The sequence below is a fragment of the Branchiostoma belcheri genome, unplaced genomic scaffold (genome assembly GCF_001625305.1).
Source record: "Branchiostoma belcheri isolate BF01 breed outbred unplaced genomic scaffold, Haploidv18h27 scaffold140, whole genome shotgun sequence".
In the NCBI taxonomy this organism is placed as follows: domain Eukaryota; kingdom Metazoa; phylum Chordata; class Leptocardii; order Amphioxiformes; family Branchiostomatidae; genus Branchiostoma; species Branchiostoma belcheri.
The window spans coordinates 237,669-257,602 of NW_017802825.1; the positions used below are offsets into that span (position 1 = coordinate 237,669).

Here is a 19,934-nt window from a genome sequence, read left to right on the forward strand (position 1 = left end):
CTGACAGGCATTTTTTTGCTAAATTTAGTAATTTTTGTTTCAAGAATAGAATTTTATGGGTTTTATGTCAAGTTACTCATGGTTTCTAATATTAATAACATCCCATATGAATTTATGTAAATTTTATCATTAAATATGCATAATTTATGCTAATTTGATGACGTCATTGGCCAAAATCCAAGATGGCAAACCATATCATTAGAACAGGTATATACAAGTTATTTTCCTTAAAATTTCATCAATACTTCCATTTCTTTTTCCAAAAAAGGTTTAAATGAAGGTCTTTGGTATGTTTACAATGTATTTTAGGCTTTATCACGAAAAAAAACTATTTTTGAAAATTCAACATTGATGATCCAAGATGGCGGATATCTTAAATATGTATGACGTCATTTTATGACGTCACCGGTGTTGCTATGGGCAACATAAGACTTAGTACACTCTAATATTCTGTCATAAACACTTTTGGTAAAGTTATGTTGAATACCATTTAGTTTTCAAGGAATAGCCTATCTAGACGGTTTTGGCCAATAAAATCCCATTAATGACGTCATAATGACGTCATATTACGTCATAATGACATCAAAATTGTAGATATGATAAATTTTAACTAGTACACCATCCTCTGAAAATTTGGTAGCCATACGACATACCGTTAGCGAGTTCTGAGGGGGGCCGAAAGAGCCGAAAGACCCCCCCCCCCCCCCCCCGGTCAAATCTTGCTCAAAAAAGCCCGGTCTAGATAGGGTTAAGAAAACTCAGAAACAATGCCCTATTCACACCTAAATAAACAAGGTGCACAAAATATCAATCAAGTTGTATTGATAAGCGGCATGACATCCCTTTTAACCACAGGGTTGAAAAATACCGACCTATGCGTTTATAAAAGAAATGACAGCCCGTCGGGTTGAGGATGTCCTTAACATGCATGGCTGCTATGATAAACTGATGGAAATAGCTGGGCTGGTCCATAACCTACCACATAACTGCACCTAAATCTCACAGGGACACTGCTTAAGCTAAGGTCCCAATTACGCCGGTGCCCGTCGGGGATGTAGCCCAGGCTGGCCCCGGCCTGGTTTAGGAGTCGAGCGGGCATCGGCTGTCGTGGTCACAATTAAAAGTTTCCTTCAGTAGCATTTTGTTAAAAATTTTGTCACCCTCTTTGGTCGGTATCCGGCAGGCACCCGGCAGGTACCCAGCAGATTCTCTGCCGATGTCTTGTATTGACATATAGGTAATGCAGAATTCACGTATTTGTTGTGATCATTGGATCTGTGAGGTCACACATTTTACCCGGGTTTACGAAGTACACACCTTTATTCTGTTCCTCTGGTCTGTGACGTAAGAAATGTGTCCCGGTGGAATGCCGGCAACCGGAGGGGTACCTCTCGGTGTTCTCACGATGAGGTCACGGCGTCTTTTTTTTCAGCGGGGCCCGGGTAGAATTCAACTCAGAATTAAATTCTTATCGGGGCCCCGACGGGCCAAAAAATAGCCCGGTAGCCGCAGGGTGCCCCGCGGGGCCACGTCGGGGTCCCGCCCGAAAGTGGTAAAAAACAGCCCGGGAACTACCCTCCAGGGCCCCTTTTCCCAATTGGGACCTTAGCTTTACTAAGTCACTGCAAAAATAAATGAGTTTCAAGTGGCAACAGAGGAGAGTAATTGTCAACAGCAATTGATACCTTACAACAAATAGAATGTTACAGTTGTTTTGTCTTGACTTACAATGCACGCTTAGTGTACGTCTCCGTCATTGTTTACGTTTTGTTCTCTGAGGACTAAAAGAGGAAGGTGTCTCTTTATTTTTTGGGGACCGCCCAGAATTTGTTAATCTTTTACGTCGAATAGGGAGGAAGGTATGCTGTTGAGTGTTGATGTTAAACAGCTTGTTTTGCTGTGTTTTGAGGTGTTGGGGCATTTTATGCTCAAGATTAACTGACTTCGTATAGATCAAATCTGACAACAAATAGATTTTTTTTGTTCTTCGTAACATGAAACAGGTGGTTTGTAACGTTACATTGATAATTCTATTCTGTCTGTCAATAGAAAGGAGATACAACTATTAACTGTATTATTCGAAATAATTTAACAGATGTTGTAGTGTATAAATATTAAGGGAGATACCTTTATTGTTTTAGTTTCTGCCATCAACTGATTTAAAAACACCACAGGAACACAAAGGTCATGATCAGATCACAGTGCAACCTTGGAATTTTACACACACCCCTCCCGCGCGATGCGTTATGGGAATAGTAAACTGTTGAATGAAACGCTAGAACCAGTCTACAATATAAACAAACAGCTCTTTCCACAAGTAATTACGCATATTTGCCTCACAAATATCAGCATGCTATGGGATAAAAATAATTTTATAATTTTTATTTCATTTTATTTATTATCATCTTAATTTTACAATTTCTTGTGAGTACTCTGCAGTATTATACGAACGTTCTGCCATCTCTAGTTAGGACAGATATGAGAAAGCAGCATGTTTAACTGGTTGTCTACCATGGTTTCATCAGGGTGGATGGCGTCCTTCCCCGGCTGGCACACGCTCATGTCCCACGTGTCCAGCACAACCACGTCTGGATCCGCTCGGAACATCTCCCGTATCACCTCCGTGATCTGGTAAGACAGCCAGTCACTTCCTGTCAAGTAGAACTGCAGCTCTGCTCCTCTCCGTGTATATGCGGTTCTGTGCTGTCGCGTTGTTCCAGTTCTCACAACAATCTGTGTAGCAGGACTCCTGCGCTTGAGACGGTGTATGGCGCCCCGTATGGCGTACAGTCTGGACCGGATTATTTCTAGCGGCTCTGCCGTAAAGTGAGCCCACAGACTCAGGACTATAACCGTGTTTGAACCCCCGGGACTGGGGTCCAACTCATCAGCAACGTAACGGAAGTTAGAGAAGACATTCCAGTTGACTTGTTGCAGTGGGAAGTGGTGAAACCGGTAGCGAACTGAGATGTTCCATTGGCGGTTGTCTCCTGCTAGAATAGCTGTAAACAAACAAACAAACAAACAAACAAAATGTACCATTTAAATGTTAGCTTTTTGTGACAATTTTCGGCCTACATGTACATTTTTTCAGACAATCGTTCTGACATATTCACAACTACCCCCTATCACCATCTAACCATCAGCTTGGCTAAAAATCGGGAGCAGTCTAACGAGAGAGAGACCACGCCTTCTTTTTCTTTGCGAATCCAGTTGGAGTTAAATTTGAGTCAAAATTTACCTAATCCCGAACACCCTCCAAACACTAGCCGATCATGATGGCCAAACCGGCCGTGCACACCCGAATGTTTGAAACATTTTCTAAACACTCGGCTAGCTAGCGCAAACTGATAGTACCCAATATACCAGAACATCAGCCAACCAAAGCCACCAACATACCAATATGTTTGAGATGGACTTGACGTTTTTTACAACCTATAACTAGCTAGACTTATTCTGTAAGCTAAAGCAGTATACAATTCGATGGTGCACTATAGCTGTTTTGTACACCGCTTCACCGTCTGCATCTTCACAAATATTTGAAGGAAACTTTTTTTTTATTATTTATTGAAACAACAAAGTGTACAAGACATGGTACAAGACACAGAGGTGGAAACTCTAGCCAAAGCCAATATAAAGGAAGGAAACTTGTTAGGCCTAGAGCAATATATATCTCAGAAAGTTTAGTACACATCGACATACCTGTAAAATCCATGGTATTCTTATTGTAGTACAACGGCACTATCTCCTGCAAACGCTCGCTCCATTGTCTGAGGGTTGAGTCACCTACATTAAAGTAATAGAAAGTATCCATTAGTATCCGAAAGTATCATATATGTTTTGAACCCCCAAACTTCTGCCTTCGCAGACTGATGCGAGTTACGCCGCGGGGACAGTTATCCGCCGAGGGACTTTGCCGGAGAGAGACGGTTTCCCTGCATAAGACGTCTACGACGACCAAAGGGGATATTAAAAAACACTTCTCATGCGGGAAAACCGTCTCTTCCAGTACCTCGGTGACAAAACCTTCCCTGTGGCATAACCCACGTCGCTTTTCGAAGAATTTTGCGAAGGAGGCTAGCCCCAAACCACATTTGATCTTCGTTCGTGTTCTTTGTTCTTGGCGTAAGCTAAACTTTGAAAATATTTTGCCGAGCGCACCAATGGGCGTAAAGAAGACTGTGTTCGTTTGTTGCTAAATGTCTGTCTCCGGTATCGGGTAGTGTTGGTCAGGATCTTTGTCCGAGTTGACTGGGACGCGTTGATAATCAAGCCGAGTAGTCCGACGTTCTAATGATACGTACCTTGCATGTACACGGTCTTGTTAGCCAGGCACCGCTGGATGTCTCTCTGAGTGAACACTCGGACGTTGCAAACGGATGACTTCCAGACATTGCCTGACCAGTGTCCTACAGATGCAGACTTGTCCCAGGTACACGGTGGAAGGTGTTGAGTTGTGGGACGTCGACCTTGTCGCTCAAGAACAGGTATGGGCTCATTGGGTTCTACTTCAAGTTCTTTCTCAATATACGGCCTGTGTGGCGGAATGGACATAAACAATATCCTTTTTATCAGCTATGAAACTGTCGAATATATTTTTTATAACGCAGGTTGTATGGATGGTTGCAAGACCGTAACTTTTTTATTACCTTCGTCAGAAGGTTTTGTTTCTGGTCATATTTTCCCAATGCGAGCATGTTTTATTTATTTGTTTTATTTTTTGAAATTGCAACAGTGCAATACAACGCGGAGGCAGCTTTTACTGGTGTTGTGTCCCGCAGAAACGAATACTGGACAGACAATACTCATTTTAATTTGAGTCTAGTAGGGAAGGTCGAGCTAAGGTCGTGCCTTTCCCAATTGCACAAGATCATAAGATCGGTGGCATGTCAGGACTCGAACCCAGGACCTCTTGGTTCCGATTCGAGCACGCTGCCGTTGCGCCACACGACCCCATAAGCAGTAGACCGCGACTTAATGCCCCCTCCCAAGGACTCCAGTAGTGTGTAAGTCAATGAAACCACCAACATGAAAACTCCACAGTACTGCAAACCCGAAAAGATACACCCAGTGGTGACGACAATGACAATCATCGTGACTATGTTAGAATATTTCCATATTCGTGTAACGCATTTGTTTCTGTACTCCGAATTACGTACACATCGTTTGGTTCACATGCCAGCAAAGTAAAACTCAAGCTATATACAGCAGAACATCTCTGACAACCCAAACTCATACATGACGAAGGTATGACGTCATCGACCTCTTTTTATATATATGCAAAGATATTAGGTAATGAAAATATATTTCACAACTTGTGTATATTTACATTCATTTTCAGCATCGTGCCATATGTGTTGTAGAAGATAAACTATAAAGGTCCCTGCAGCTGTCACACATCAACTATGACGTCCCAAAAACTGCCGACCTCATTCTAAACCGTGGTAGGTCGGGACTAAGATCGGCTGGTGTTGGGCTGGTGTTAAGAGGTTGGCTCAAGTTCGGCGAGGTCGGCTACTGTTCGACCGGGCTTAGCCGTTGTAAACATTTTTAAACATTTGGGTATGGAAGGGAGTTTCGGCCATGGTTAGCTGCTGGATGACTTGTGTTCGGGAATAGGTCAGCTGGCCCGAGTTCGAGGGGTCGAATTTGACTAAAATTTGGCTTAAATTCTTGACTGCTCCCGTCTCCAGTGAGCAAAGTGAGGAAGGTGTTGAATGAGTGACTCTGGCTTGATAGAATAAACAGGGTATCAATATAAAGATATTATATTAATATTGATCCATGATATTAATGATTATAATGATCCACTGCTCACGGAGTCACGTGCGTTATCTGCGTGACGTCACGGAAGCGGTGGATTGTTCATTCCTTGACAAAGACTGGAGTTGTACGATCGAAAATTTGAGTGAGTCCAATTTGTTGTGTTGGACATTACAGTTTAAACTTGCTTAATAATGACTTCTACTTCAACACAGATGAACTTTCAAGATAATGCTGAGGTCACAATTCCCACACGGGACCCGGCCGGGCAGCTTTTGGAAACGAAAAATATGATTTGAAAGACAACAAAACACAGACAAGTTCTTAATAACAATCATGGGCGCTATTTCTGTATATTCTTGATATGAATTGTTATTTTTTCGTTCATACAAACAACCCGGCAGGGCCCCGGCTTGGAATTGTGACCTCAGCATAATATAAGGATTGGAGAATCAAAAGAATTTATTTTGGAAAACTTGAGGACTCACTTTTGGAAAAGTGTCTCTTCCTGTTGAGACACGCCTCGCAGCGTCCTTGCCACGCTCTCGAGCCGGTCCCACCGACATTTTGAGACGGCGGAACACGGAAGTTTGTCCGGCTTCTCACAAACCCAGGTTCCGTTCACCTCTGGCTTTGAGAAGTCACACTGTTGGTAGGACGGTAGGCTGGGGTTGACAGAGCTGAAACATCGTGTCGTATCGGTGTTGTTCGCGTCCACAAAGCTGCAGTAGAAAAATCTCTTGTTTGGAGTTTCTCGTACTCTTTGCAGAACCTTCACCGCCTCGCTTGGATGAACAAGCTGGATCTTTATCTGATGCCAGTAGTACGAAAATGAACACAGTCAAGGAATTGTTAAGACGGAGTGTAGAGAAAACCTATTTACTTCTTTCTTACAAATTAGAAATGGAGGTACTGTTTTTGTATATATGTGTGTGTGTCACAAGTTATGTGTGTTTCCTCATACGTTAGATTGTAATGGATATGGTTTAAGACTAAAAACTAATACCTCGCTGGTAGCGCTCGCTGTCTTATGTAAAAAAAAAAACTCCTAGACAGATGACATTTGGTGTTGTTTCTCTTGCACGACAAACGGGATTGCAAAGAAAGATCGGGCACACGGGTTACGTTGCATTCATATTTGGCTATACAATGGAACCTATTTTCATGAATTTCAAGTCGTGACTCCATACTTAATGCAATGATAAGAAGAGGACATGGTCACCATTACACAGAATCGGACTATTTCATGGAGGTGGAGGTGTAAGATTCTTGTTATATTTTGTTTTATATTCCAAAAATGATAATCACAAGACGTGGTGACGGCACACTCATGTTTTTTTCAACTTATAGTTATACCGCCAACAACACAGGGGAAAATAAAATACTTATTTTCACCTGAGCAAAGTGACGAAAGTCGTGTAAATGGTGTGCATGTACATGTCAGGATTTGAACCCGGGACCTCTAGGTTCAATGTCTGGCACATTATCCCACATTTTTCAACAAAGACATTCATTGTACTCACCGAAACGGTTCCTACCCAGTAGAGCGGGAACTGCACGGTGTAGGTACCGTTACAGTGATCAGTGACGTGACCGGCGCTACTGGCCTGCACAGAACCGTCACTGCCGATGAGCCTGGCACGGAAAAAATCTCCTCCGCTCGTCTTCGGCCTTCCTTCCTTGTCTCCTGCCATAACCTTTACGGTAAGAACTTCTCCTTGATGAACGAGCTGGTCTCTGTTTAGGACGACAACTTTCGTGTATTTGGGGTGTGTGGTCTGGTTGAAAAGGACAGGCTGCTTGAGAAGACAAAGCTTAACTCTTTGCTCGATGAGGCGAGGTTTTGACTGTGGCTTCAGACTATCCTCATGGTCTCCAGCGCTAACGTACGGGTTCCTGGTGATTAACCGTTGATAGGAAAACGTCAACGTCTGCATGAAATAACAAGAACAACATTGAAATATAACCCAAAGCATGCTTTCTAATTTTATTACCATAATTCACAAAAAATACCGCTTCAATTTCGTAGCTATATAGGCCTTGCGATGACGTACTATTCTAAACAAAAGTCTCAGCCCTCTTTATTTTTTAAGCGTGACCGTTATTGTTAGGTACTATATATACTTAAAAGCAATTTTTAATTACTAGTAGTGTGTTAAATTGTGGTTTTAAGTGTTATTTTTCACAAGCTAAACATCATTCGCTGGCGATTTTGCATGGCGAGTCAATACCCCTTATAGTATCGTCGTGACTTGGTGATGTAACAGTGACTTACCGTAAGGAAAATCACCAAAACAAAGAGCACCGCAAACGCAGCGTATTTCCTGGCTCCGGTCATGACGTGTTCTCCTAACAGATACACAGTGATGAGGGCCCCACACATGCACACCATCTGGCCTTTGCGACATGAGCAAAAAAAAAAAACAAACAACAACAATGCTTTAATAAAGACATCCAATACCCTTCACTCAACATGCAACCATTGTACAGTGCATGTTATGTGAGAGTCCTACACATTGGCAAAACTCTTTTCTCACATCTCATTTTGAATTATACAAATGCCTTCCACATCAACATAGTTTATGCATATCATTTTTATGTAACTTCTATAAATTACACGAATGAAATTCATATTATTTCAGCGCTAGTGATCCCACTTTTATATCAATTATGTAAATTAGGTTCAATTTGCATAATATGTTTCTTTTAATGTCCAACATACCATACATTGCATATAGTACACGTATGAAAGTGCTATTTCATTAAACAATTTGACATGCTAAAAACACAAACCTGCTTCCCATGTTGTGGTGTTGTAAATTTGGAATAGTGAAAACCTATCCTCATACACGGCTGATAACATAAAATAGCTGAATCCTCCAAAGACAAGAAGAGAAAGAAAGACCGACGTTCGAATCTTCATTCCTTAGTCACTTAGTCACCTAGATGGATGTAAACATTGATGTTATTTATTTATTTATTCAGAATTGTAACAAGACAATACAAAGTGTACACTAGGCAGCAAGTATGCTGATAGCGTGCACACCTAACACATACCTGGACATATGACATAAAAAAACAGCAATAAATAGTTAGAGCAAGATATATACACAAATAACATTATCTAATGAATTGCACCTGCAATTAAAATCAATTTTATAACTGTACAGCAATTGTATGTTTAGTCTGGCTCAGCTGGAAGAGGCACGGAATCTTTTTGATTGGGCAATGAACGTGTGGAGTGCATCTGTGAGTTTTGTATTTATGTCAAAGTTATGAGCTGGAGACCCCTTCCATTGATGTTATGACCAAAAGTGCTAAAAGTTCAAGCCAACACTAAGTAAATTCGGACTTACCGAAATTTTCTACCGACATTGTCAGCCTTGTTCATAGGATTGATCCTTCTACTGCAGCTTCCAGGACGTGACGTCGGAAACACGTGATTGCAGCAATGGATTTCTTCGCGAGAGGAGAAAATAAAGGAGGCGGTGTACATTCGGGCCAACCGCCCTACACTGAACTGAGACGGGGGGCGACACAGGTTATCTGACACATACGACCCTCTGCTGCACTCACGTGTTTCCGACGTCATGTCCCGGAAGCTGCAGTAGAAGGGTCCATTCCGTGAACAAGGCTGACGGACTCGGCCGAAAATTTGGTTAAGTCCCAATTTTCTCAGTTTTGGCTTGAACGTTTAGCCCTTTTGGTCATAATGAAGTATGCCAGCACAGATGAACCTTCATGATGATTTACATTGATGTTGCATATTGCTCTGCAAACATGGATTTCAAATTATGAACCCTTTTATCGATGCCAAATATTTTAGAAACATGTCCGGCTGGCGACGAATAAACTATTCAAAAATAAAAACCGGCTTTTGCTATAAACATTAAAGCAACGATAATACCATACTACCTGACCTCCCAGACTTCTATGTTTGGGGTGTTTTGTAACATAGATTGAAACAAAATGGAATAATTTGTACCACATAGTGCCTGGACGGTGAGTATTTGTTTGTACACAGACAACCTTTCCGCAGATATCCGTCAATCTGACACCTTTCACACTAAAACATACCCTAAGGGCACATTTCTTTTATGTCTGATATGAGCCAGGTAAAAGCATTTGTGAAGTTGACGAATATGCTTGTAACATGTAACATCACAGTGGCGTATTAACATATAGATGTTCTACGTAGCTCTCAATCAAATACAGAATATGTTTTGCTTCCATTGTATAAAGATTGAGCCGGAAATTATAATAGACTACTGTATATGATGTGTAGATGCATATAGTATATGCAGATTATAGCATATGCAGATTGATACATAAACAATGATGTTTGTTTCTACTCTTGATGGAATTGTATACAGCAGCTAGTGCTAGCTTTACGTTAGACAGTGTCTCAAGTTTGGTAGATATTAGACTACTAGTCCCCGTCCTGCGAAGCACAACAATCGTTGTTTTTGACATAACAGCACTATGTATAAAGCACTCTGCATAGGTATGATTTTGGGGCATTTCTCGTGCAACGCATTACACCGCAGCAAAACGTAACGAACGCGGAAGTAACAAAAAAAAGTTGGAAGTCTTTGACCTAATTAAGATATGAAATTATTGAAAAATATTGTGTGAAAAATGCCAGCAGGACATCGGCAAGGATTTGCAACTTGCTGCTGTGTTAAATACTAACAGAATTCAACGACAACGTTCCAGAACTCAATACACGTTTCAATGTACCAGCCACACTGACATACAAAGAAATATAATCTTTATTTGGTCTGTTGTCCTGGTTATCTATAATAGGAGACAGTCATTCAAAAGAGCCATAGAAAACTACATATATTATATGAGTCCAAATACATTCTAGTTTTATGTCCATGGTGAAAGTCCACTATATCCACTCTTTTTGGAAATAGCATGAAAACAATGATAACGAAGCAAATTAACGAGCCTTTAAAAAAATCCATGCAAATTCCTGTTTTAAAGCCCTTCTACAGTAACAGTTTCTTTCCCTGGACTGCAATATTATGGAACTACCTCCCAAACGCATGTTTCCCTTCCGAATACAATCCTCAAAGGCTTTCAAAATAAACATTTGGCGCCATCTTTTGGCCTAGTCATACATATAGGTCAAACCTCCTAACTACGTGCCTCTGAAGAACTTTGAGATATAAAATCGTTCAAGAACAATTTACAATGAGGTCATGCCATAAGTCAAATAAGGTCAGAACCTCTAACTGTATGTAACTGACCAGGTCAGAGCACTACGAACCCATGTAACTGATCAGGGCATTTTGCACTGGAAAGGTATATAAGTCAGAGCTTCATGTTACTTGTGTCATTTAGCCTCTGTAGCCTCTGTACACTTGATGAAACCTCACAGGCGAAACCGGTCGTGTGACAGGCTGAATAAAAGTTCTGAACGGGAACTATGCGGCTCCAGATGTCTTACTGAGGAACGACTGCGTGTGCAAGATGTCGGTTACCCGAGGAATGAATCCCCTAGAATTTATACCTCTACCTACGTGCCTATTAGTGATTATTAGGCTTGAGAATTGTGCACTTACCTAAAACTTGAAAAAGTACGGTAGCTCTATAATACAGTCAGGTACAGTAGGTAAAATTGATCACATCAGGTCGACCAGTGACGCTCCCGTGTTGTTGTTGTTGTCTAACAGTGTTGGGGCGGTGACGTGGTCTGTTTTGAAAGAGGCTCGCGCACATCCTGTTCAATATAGTATTTTTGGCTTCAAAACATTTGTGACAGAGCAGGTAACAAAAGCACTACCTGTGATAGCAGCAAGGTGGCGTTTTTGTACTACTGCCTTGTATGTTGCACCCAGGGCACTCTCCCAAGTTAAACTGATGCAATGTTTTCCTCAAAACGATACTTTGCGCGTGGATTGGCCATGGGTTGACAGAATGTCGTCAGCATATTCTTACTTTAGCATTCAGTTGCCACTTGTCTTATAGCATCGTTGAGAAACATCTTTCTTCTGAATCTGCTTTAAGATACTGAAGGACAAGATGAAAAAGAGAAAGGTTGGCGATGACCTTGGTATTGGTAACAGTAAGTAGGGTTATCAGGATCTGTGCCTGTTGTTCTATAGCTACCTGCCAGGTGGCGCGTCAAGGTTGATGCTGACCTTGATGCGGGGGAGGGCGTCAGAAGGATCTTTTCCTGTCGTTCTGCAGCAGACCAAATGACCAAATGACCAAATGCCAACACCAATCCATCTATCTATTTATCTATCTATGTATGTATCTATCTATCTATGCATCTATCTATCTAACTATGTATGTATCTATCTATGTATCTATGTATCTATCTATGTATGTATCTATGTATCTATCTATTTATCTATCTATCTATGTATGTATGTATCTATCTATCTATCTAATATCTATGTATCTATGTATCTATCTAATCTATCTATCTATCTATCTATGTATCTATCTATCTATGTATCTATCTATCTAATAATATCTATCTAATCTATCTATCTCTCTATCTATCTATCTATCTATCTATCTATCTACCTATCTCTATATATGTAACAATTCGAAAGACTTTCTTACACACATCGGGATTCCTAGAGTTCTTTAATTTTGGCGAGGAACATCATCATTTAACACAGATCAATGCTAGTCATAGCCTTATTTACATGATCAAGGACACAAAACAGCACGAAATTTACAAACACTGTAAACAGTTCATGGAGGAATGGGATCCCCGAGCCCTTCCTAAACGTAAATTTACAATATTTACATGTTTCTCTTTGTTACAGGGATGTTGTAGTAGTCTGTATGATAGTAGGTATACAGATAATATTGTTTATGCGACTAACTGTGAGATTATGACCTGTGAGATTATGATCTCATACATCTTTTGGCACCCGATATCAGCCGTGCTGCCTGGGTGGCCATTGTATTGCCTCGTTGCAATAGAATTAAAATTAAAATAAATTTATGACCTGCAGATTTCCTTACGCTGTAGCTAACATTGCTATCACTGACTGAGAAAGCAGGTTGTTTGAGCGAGGGGTTAAGAGGCAGTTCACATCATAGTCCACTCCCCATCCTTAACCCGCGACCAAGGCCGCCGCCGACTATCCTCATATACAACACACTCATCCAGTCACGTGACCTATGCTGACCTTTGAACCTTTGGATCACCAGGACGTCGGCAGAATTTTCATGGTTTTTGTTGGATTTGTGGTCAAATTTGCGTCAGAATTTTGCCTGTAACAGACAACATGTTTTTCGACATAATATTTGAAAACAACAGACGGGATGTTTACCTTATATACGCAAATACATTATATGAGACGTTCTATCGAAGTGCTATGCATAATACATTGCGGGTTTTGCGTTCTGCCGACGTGCTTAGTGTCACGTGACTGCCCTTGTCAGTAGCTGAAGAAAGCTAAAAAATATGATGGATGCTGTCTAAAAGCTTCTACACTTAACAGAACTTAAGTAGAATATATCAGTGTGAATCCTTCCACTTATCATGTCCTAATGAATAACTTTCGCAGCCCATTCCTATTACTCTCATTAAGGAGTCCATAAAACACAGGATTAAGGATGGCGTTACACAGAGTGAAGCACAAAACACCCACGAAATGGTGAGATTTCAGCATATGGCGCTGAAAATTCTCCCCATCCAATTGTATCAGCAGAATCATGATCATTACGGGGAGCCACATGAGAAAGAATGTTACAACTAACATGACTAGGACCTTAACTACACGTACGTCCTTCCCCGAGAACGCTGTAGCTTTGAACCGGATAGTTCTGTTCGCGTCAACGTTGCTAGTTTGACGAGGCAGATTCTTGTGGTGTTTCCCAACACTGGCCGGAGATCCCCTTTCTTTAGACCGACTGTCTGTAGAGAGAGAAGGGAGTGGCATGTCTCTTGTCTTCAGTCGCGCACGAGATTTCCAGAACGTTTTGAACACTCGGTAATAGTTGACACTAATAACAACTAGCGGGATACAAAACGTCAGCAGAAGAGCCGGGATAGTAAAGATGTAAGAAGCCCCCACCGCAGGCCATTCCAACGTGCAAATCACGACTTCATTGCCACCTAAAGGGAATGTCCTTTCTTTGAAATATAGAGCGAGTGGCAAGCAATATAGGCCACACGCTGCCCAAACTACTGCCAAAGTCCCAGCGAAGCAAAGCTTGTCATAGATGCAGCCTCTTTTGAACGGCTTGACGATTGTGTGGCAACGTTCTATGCTGATGAGAACCATTGTCCACATGGTGACTGTAGCTGAGAGAGTCATAGTGTACATGAGTCCGTGGCACACCCCTGAACCCATGGTCCAGCCTTGTGTGATCCGTGCAGCGGCGATAAATGGAGCAGCACTGGCCAGAAGGATGTCCACACAGCACAGATGGACGATCAGGTAGTTGGTCCAGTTGTGCATCTGCCGGTCTCTGGTCAACACGAGGACTAGGATGATGTTGGTGACGTAAGCAGCAATCTGTAAATAAAAGTCAACATCTTGGGTAGCATGAACATTTAAACAAGGCTGGAATTTAAACAATGGAAACATACATGGCTGCTGTTAGGGTTATTGTTTGCATGGCACTTCCATGATCTTATGATTTTGAGAAAGCCTTGGAACCTGTTTAGTCTAGACAGATGCATCACTCCTTCCCTCTCTTGAGTGTACAGTGAAGAAGCCCCTGGGTCACAGAAAGTAGGGAATCCGGGCAGACAGGTTTCTCCAAGGGTTTCCAGGAATATGGGCATAAATTTGTGTCAGCAAACAGAGCTGGGAGACATTCCTGTGGACATTCCATGCCTCTGGACAAAATGCCTGTACCATTCCTATAATTCTTGAAAACTGCACATTTAATACGGTACTATTAGGTTCCTCCCTGAGACGTCGCCAAAAAAGACTCTAATAGACTAACAATATAACAATGATACTAACAATGATTATAAAGAGAACAACAATGACGTTAAAGAGGTAAATTCACACATGGTTAAACGTGTGTAACATCTAATACTAGCACTAAAAGTAAACTACTGTGCGTATATCGCACTTTACACTGCGAAAAACGTTTAAATCTTAAAGTTTTAAGGCATGAAGGTAACCTGCATGACTGTAGACGTGCAAAAACGAAGTGTATATTTAGAAAGAGTCTTTTTTCATGAATCGTCTCTGTATTCATGATTACTTATATAGGTATAAATTATCTCTTCTGTTAAACCTTGTCCTGCTAACATTCCTGGCACAATATTTTTCAATAATTTCATGTCTTAATAAGATCATGGATTCCCTTTTTTTTTGCTCTTCAGTGGCATAGTTACTTCCGCATTCGTTGCGTTTCGCTGCGGTGTGATGCGTTGCACGAAAAATATCCCCAAATCGCACCTATACAGGGTGCTATATAGATGGTAGTGTATGTGCAGAACAACAATTGTTGTGCTCCGCAGGACAATTAAGCTTGTCAGATTTGGTAGTAAATAAATTTAGTCACTATGAACCATACATGGTAAGGAGATTAAACTTAGCACGCCGTTACAACAACCATCCCAGCTATCATGTCCTGAACATTCGACAGTGCTTTTATATCTACACGATAGATGCAGCTTGATTGTTCTGATTGTAGATATAGGAAATGAAACATATCCGAGGCAACGCTTAACACGGTAACTAAACATGCATCAACAATAAATGCCTTTAAAGTAGCGCTAAGAACATACGACCTCTGACCCTGACCTCACGGACAACCGACTGTCATTATTTGACAATACGACTATGCCTAACGATTTTGACTATTTGTTTTGGTTGTTCCGTTGTGTTTGTATGATTGATTATTTGTACCCTCTGTTTATATTATTTATTGTCATTTGCTACGTTTGATCATTTGATTAATCTGTTTTATTTTGCTTAATTTTTATTGTATTCCATGTTGTCCAATGTGTATGTTCTGTTGGGCTACCTTGGAAATCAGTCTTTCAGAGACTGAAGGTACCACCCAACTGTTTTTTTAAGATCAATAAATAAATAAATAGATAAAGTAAGGTAAATTTTGTATTGCTCTAAAAACGTCCTTATTAGGCCTCGAAATTAACTTTTCCTTCTATTGTCCAAAAAAGTAATTTCAATCCCCGAAGTGAGGATTGACTGTCCCACCCTGTTTTCGGAATGTATTATATGACTTCAACTTAAAGTTAACTTTATTTTGCTTATGTTTTGACTCCCAGGTGCACTTGTATAGTTTCAGAGTAAACAGGACATTTGGGGGGACTTTTCTTGAGCCAAAAAGCCCGGACGTTTGGCTGATAAACGAAAGAAGGGCTGACATTCTCATGTTGAAATATTATTTTTCTGTTGTCCCAAACATGTCCCAAAGTGTCTTTTAGTTGTCCCAGCCTAAATTTTTGTGGTCAGTGGCCTTTGGACCACCTTTGATTTCCAGCCCTGTTTATGTTCTGTTTAAATACTACTGAAGAAAAAGAAAAGAAGATGCAAAAAGATTCCCATCATAATTGATTTATGAATAAGTGTTTGCAAAGAACCAGTTTAATTAGCTGGAGTGTTTCAACCCTAATGCCCATGCTGCACAATACAAATACAATAAAGATAAGGATCAGCAGGACCGTCTAGTAATTTAGACCTTAATAGCAGTAAGCTGTGCTAACATTGTGATACCGTACGTTTTCAACTTCCCTGACATCATCTAAAATAACTTAGTTCAACATTTCACCCCATAAATCGTTGAATTAGTAAAATTAATTTGGTCGGACATTTTAATAAAAAAGAGGTGAATGAAATTTATGGGCAAATTAAGTTAGTAAAGAGACTCTTTCTACACATCCAAGTCTTAAAGTTTATTCAGCCGACGTTTCGGTGATCGTCTGTCACCTTCCTCAGGGCAATTCTGACTGGTTTCCATTGGCTTGCAGCACATGTATCTGTAGCAGTGACACCTGTGCTGCGTTGCAATGTGAATCAGTCAGAATTGCCCCGAGGAAGGTGACAGGCGGTCACCAAAACGTCGGCTGAATAAAGAACATGGTTGTGTAGAAAGAGTCTCTTTACTCAGTGTGTCACCAACCTTATGAAACTATTAACGGATGGGGGCAAACGAATTGATTTTTTCTTCAGGACGCTGCAAATATTATTTTGACTTGCATTATCAAAAGGAAGAGGAAGAACGCATAACGTCATAGATAATGCCATGAATAATACAAATTTGTATTACAGTCGTCAGGTTTGGTCGTTTGCATGGGTTGTCAGCACTAAGCTTATTTAGATTTATGTGGAAAAAAAGTGCAAAGTACAAAGTGTTTAAACGGATCAACTGTGGACCCATTGGCCCTGGACCTTACCCCCTTCGGTAATACTATTTTGTATCCAAATGTTACTTTTCATAAGGTACCAAATAAAACACAACACAGGATATCGCTTGTTTATCAAGTCATGCTATGCCCAACCTTTCAAAACAAATTAACAACATTCGTGTATTCCATGTTGTGAAATGGCCAAAATACTGACATAACGCTTATTGTGTTCAGGCTGAATTTAATGACTGTATTCAGACCCGTACCTATCTAGTTCTATGCCTTAGTAGCTAGTTCTATGGGTGGGTTAGTTTTAGGCTCAGACACGGTTCTGGATTGTCTCCGCGTATCCAATAACGTAGATTATCCCCAGACAGGGTTATGGATACAAGCAGACAATCCAGAACCGTTCTGGATAAAGCACGGTTCTGGATATGTAACATTTTACCTTACCATAATGACGATGAGCATGGTGACTTCCACGTACACAAGTTGAGGCTGTCCTCGCTGAAACTCGCTCAGAAACGTGAAGAAACTTCTGTTCCCGAAAATGTCGTCGTAGTCATGAAAGTAGGACACATCGGTCACACCCGACATGTTCCCCATAGCTATTTTTGAAAAATTCCTGGTGTAGTCCGATTTGTAAGGCGCCATTTTATACTTTGGGAAAGAAGAACTGAGCTAGCGTAGAAGGTAGTCCCGTATGGTGTCCACTAACGCGAAATTAGTCGACTGCAACGACCGAAATATGGTAATTCGTGTGATAGAAGGGCGTAAGTTTGTACAAATAAGCCAACAGTTTTATGACGTGAGCCCATGATCTAAAATACACACACAGTGTTGCCGGGCGGAAAGATAAATATTACGTCCTGATAAGAAGGCAACATATGTGCGGGGGTCGATCAAAAAGTTCACGACCTCACCCGTAAATAAGGGGCACAGAAGGGAACTGTCGGAGCATAACTATGAACTATTAAGTATTATGCCAACGGAAAACAGTAATATTATTTCAGGCATCTCATTTTGAAAATAAGTGCTATGAGTGTCTGAAAATACCGAGGGTTTAGAACAGTTAAGAGTTTGGTATGAAGGAAGAGGTGGGGCTTAATCGTAAATTGAGTGGCGAACAGTGTGTAAGGAGCATGTTGTATCGAGAACCGTGCTTTTTTGAAAAACCATAGTCAGGTACGATAGTTTAAGTGTTTACAGAATCATCTTTGGCCCAAATATGCATCTATTACGTTCTTTCATACGCGGGAACAATCTAGAATTGTTCCTAATCCTGCACTAACATATTCAGGCATATAACGGAAAAGTACGGTTCTGAACACATCGGGACAACTTTCAGGCTCTCTCTGTTTTGAGCTAAGCCACCCACATTTACGGCCGAAACATAGAGGGATTCATTAGCATACACTATTGATAAGTCTTCGTAGATTTCGTGGCATGTACCAGCAATAAACCTACACAGCTCTAATCACATTGTTTTCCTTACTTATTTATTTTCAAAAGGCATTTGAGTTATCACCGTTTATCATGGTTGAATTATTGACTGTGACTATCGTAAGCAAGTATTGCGTAATAAGATATATTTTTTGATTGATACATTGTTTTTAAAAAAAGGGAAAAAAGATGACATTTTTTTCATTTTCACCAAGTGAACACGCACGTCGTTTTCTTGTCTTTAGAGGCTATCAAAGAGCTTGTACATTTGAAAGAATGGTCCGTCAAAAGAAAGTGCTAACATTTACCAAGCAAATATCACACTGCCTATACGGCTTGACAGGGATACGCCTTGCAAATATATGCACGGTTATAGTGACAAGCTTTGGGCCCGCCTAGTTTCTTTGCGACCTTCGCCCAAAATTTAAAGGTTAGAAACAGTCTAATGTTGACGCCTGGATATTGATTTAATTATAATATGTAGGCGGGCATTTTTCCGTCTCGTAAACGGTCGATGCCATTTGAAACGGTCGATGCCATTATGCTGAATGGTCGATGCCATATCCGAGCGTACCATAACTTTTTTGAGGTCCAAAAACGAATAAAAAGTAATGTATATACTATACAAAGCAATATTCTAATTGCAAATATAAGGGTGGGACCGGTGGGTCATGTCGAATTGTAAATATTAGTGAAAAAAAAAACGCACAAGCTCGGATTCGAACCCGGGTCCAAAAGTATAGGTCTAAAACCCTACCCTATACCCTCTACGCCACGAAACTTCACGGTTTGGATGGACCGCGATATGGCATCGACCGTTTCAAAAGGCGACGACCGTTTAAGAGACGGAGATTAGCGGTGGCCATGTGTCTGTGTCGCAAACGGCTGTTGCTATTTGTGAATGGTGTATTTCAGTTGACACCTCGCTGAATTACGTACAACTTATATACAAAATTTCTCCTGAATCACATCAAAATTAGAGTTGTTGCACAGGTTACGAGTGTTGGCATTTAGTTATTCGATAAATCCATATGATCATCTTCTTTAAACAGTTCAATATTGATAAGAACAGACAACAACAATATCGATTGGTTCTAAAATACTACGCGCATTTCAGTAAGAGAAATGACATTAAAGGACATTAAAAGTTGTAAGAGAATTATAAACTAAAAAATAATCGGTAAGCTTTCGCTCTATTCTTAACAGCTATCGAGTAATTGTGTTAGGTATGGAATGGGGTAGTCTCTGGCCGTGTTTATGTGAAGTCACCCAAACCGCGATTCGGGTAACTCACATTCCTCACATCTGATCCAAGTGCCACACATTCCTTTGAAACCGTGTCCGATCACAATTCGCTTGAGCTACATTTATTGTTGTTTGATGAAAACACGCAAGGTAGCGTGTTATTAATGTCAGA

At 40.7% G+C, this 19,934-nt stretch overlaps 2 protein-coding genes across 2 annotated transcripts; both read right to left on the reverse strand.

Moving 5' to 3' along the window:
• Positions 1 to 2,431: 2,431 nt before the first annotated feature.
• On the reverse strand, positions 2,432 to 8,155 carry LOC109464760 (NXPE family member 3-like). The gene is made up of 6 exons (XM_019761834.1): positions 8,039 to 8,155; positions 7,287 to 7,694; positions 6,252 to 6,574; positions 4,305 to 4,534; positions 3,703 to 3,786; positions 2,432 to 3,002 (listed from the first exon to the last, which is right to left on the reverse strand). Exons 1-6 carry the CDS (start codon positions 8,153 to 8,155, stop codon positions 2,464 to 2,466), a joined length of 1,701 nt encoding a protein of 566 aa, XP_019617393.1. The 3' UTR covers positions 2,432 to 2,463.
• Positions 8,156 to 12,362: 4,207 nt separating this feature from the next.
• On the reverse strand, positions 12,363 to 17,883 carry LOC109464780 (free fatty acid receptor 4-like). Its single transcript, XM_019761852.1, has 2 exons — positions 17,528 to 17,883; positions 12,363 to 14,258 (listed from the first exon to the last, which is right to left on the reverse strand). The coding sequence occupies exons 1-2, from the start codon at positions 17,726 to 17,728 to the stop codon at positions 13,278 to 13,280; spliced, it is 1,182 nt and encodes a 393-aa protein (XP_019617411.1). The 5' UTR covers positions 17,729 to 17,883; the 3' UTR covers positions 12,363 to 13,277.
• Positions 17,884 to 19,934: the final 2,051 nt, after the last annotated feature.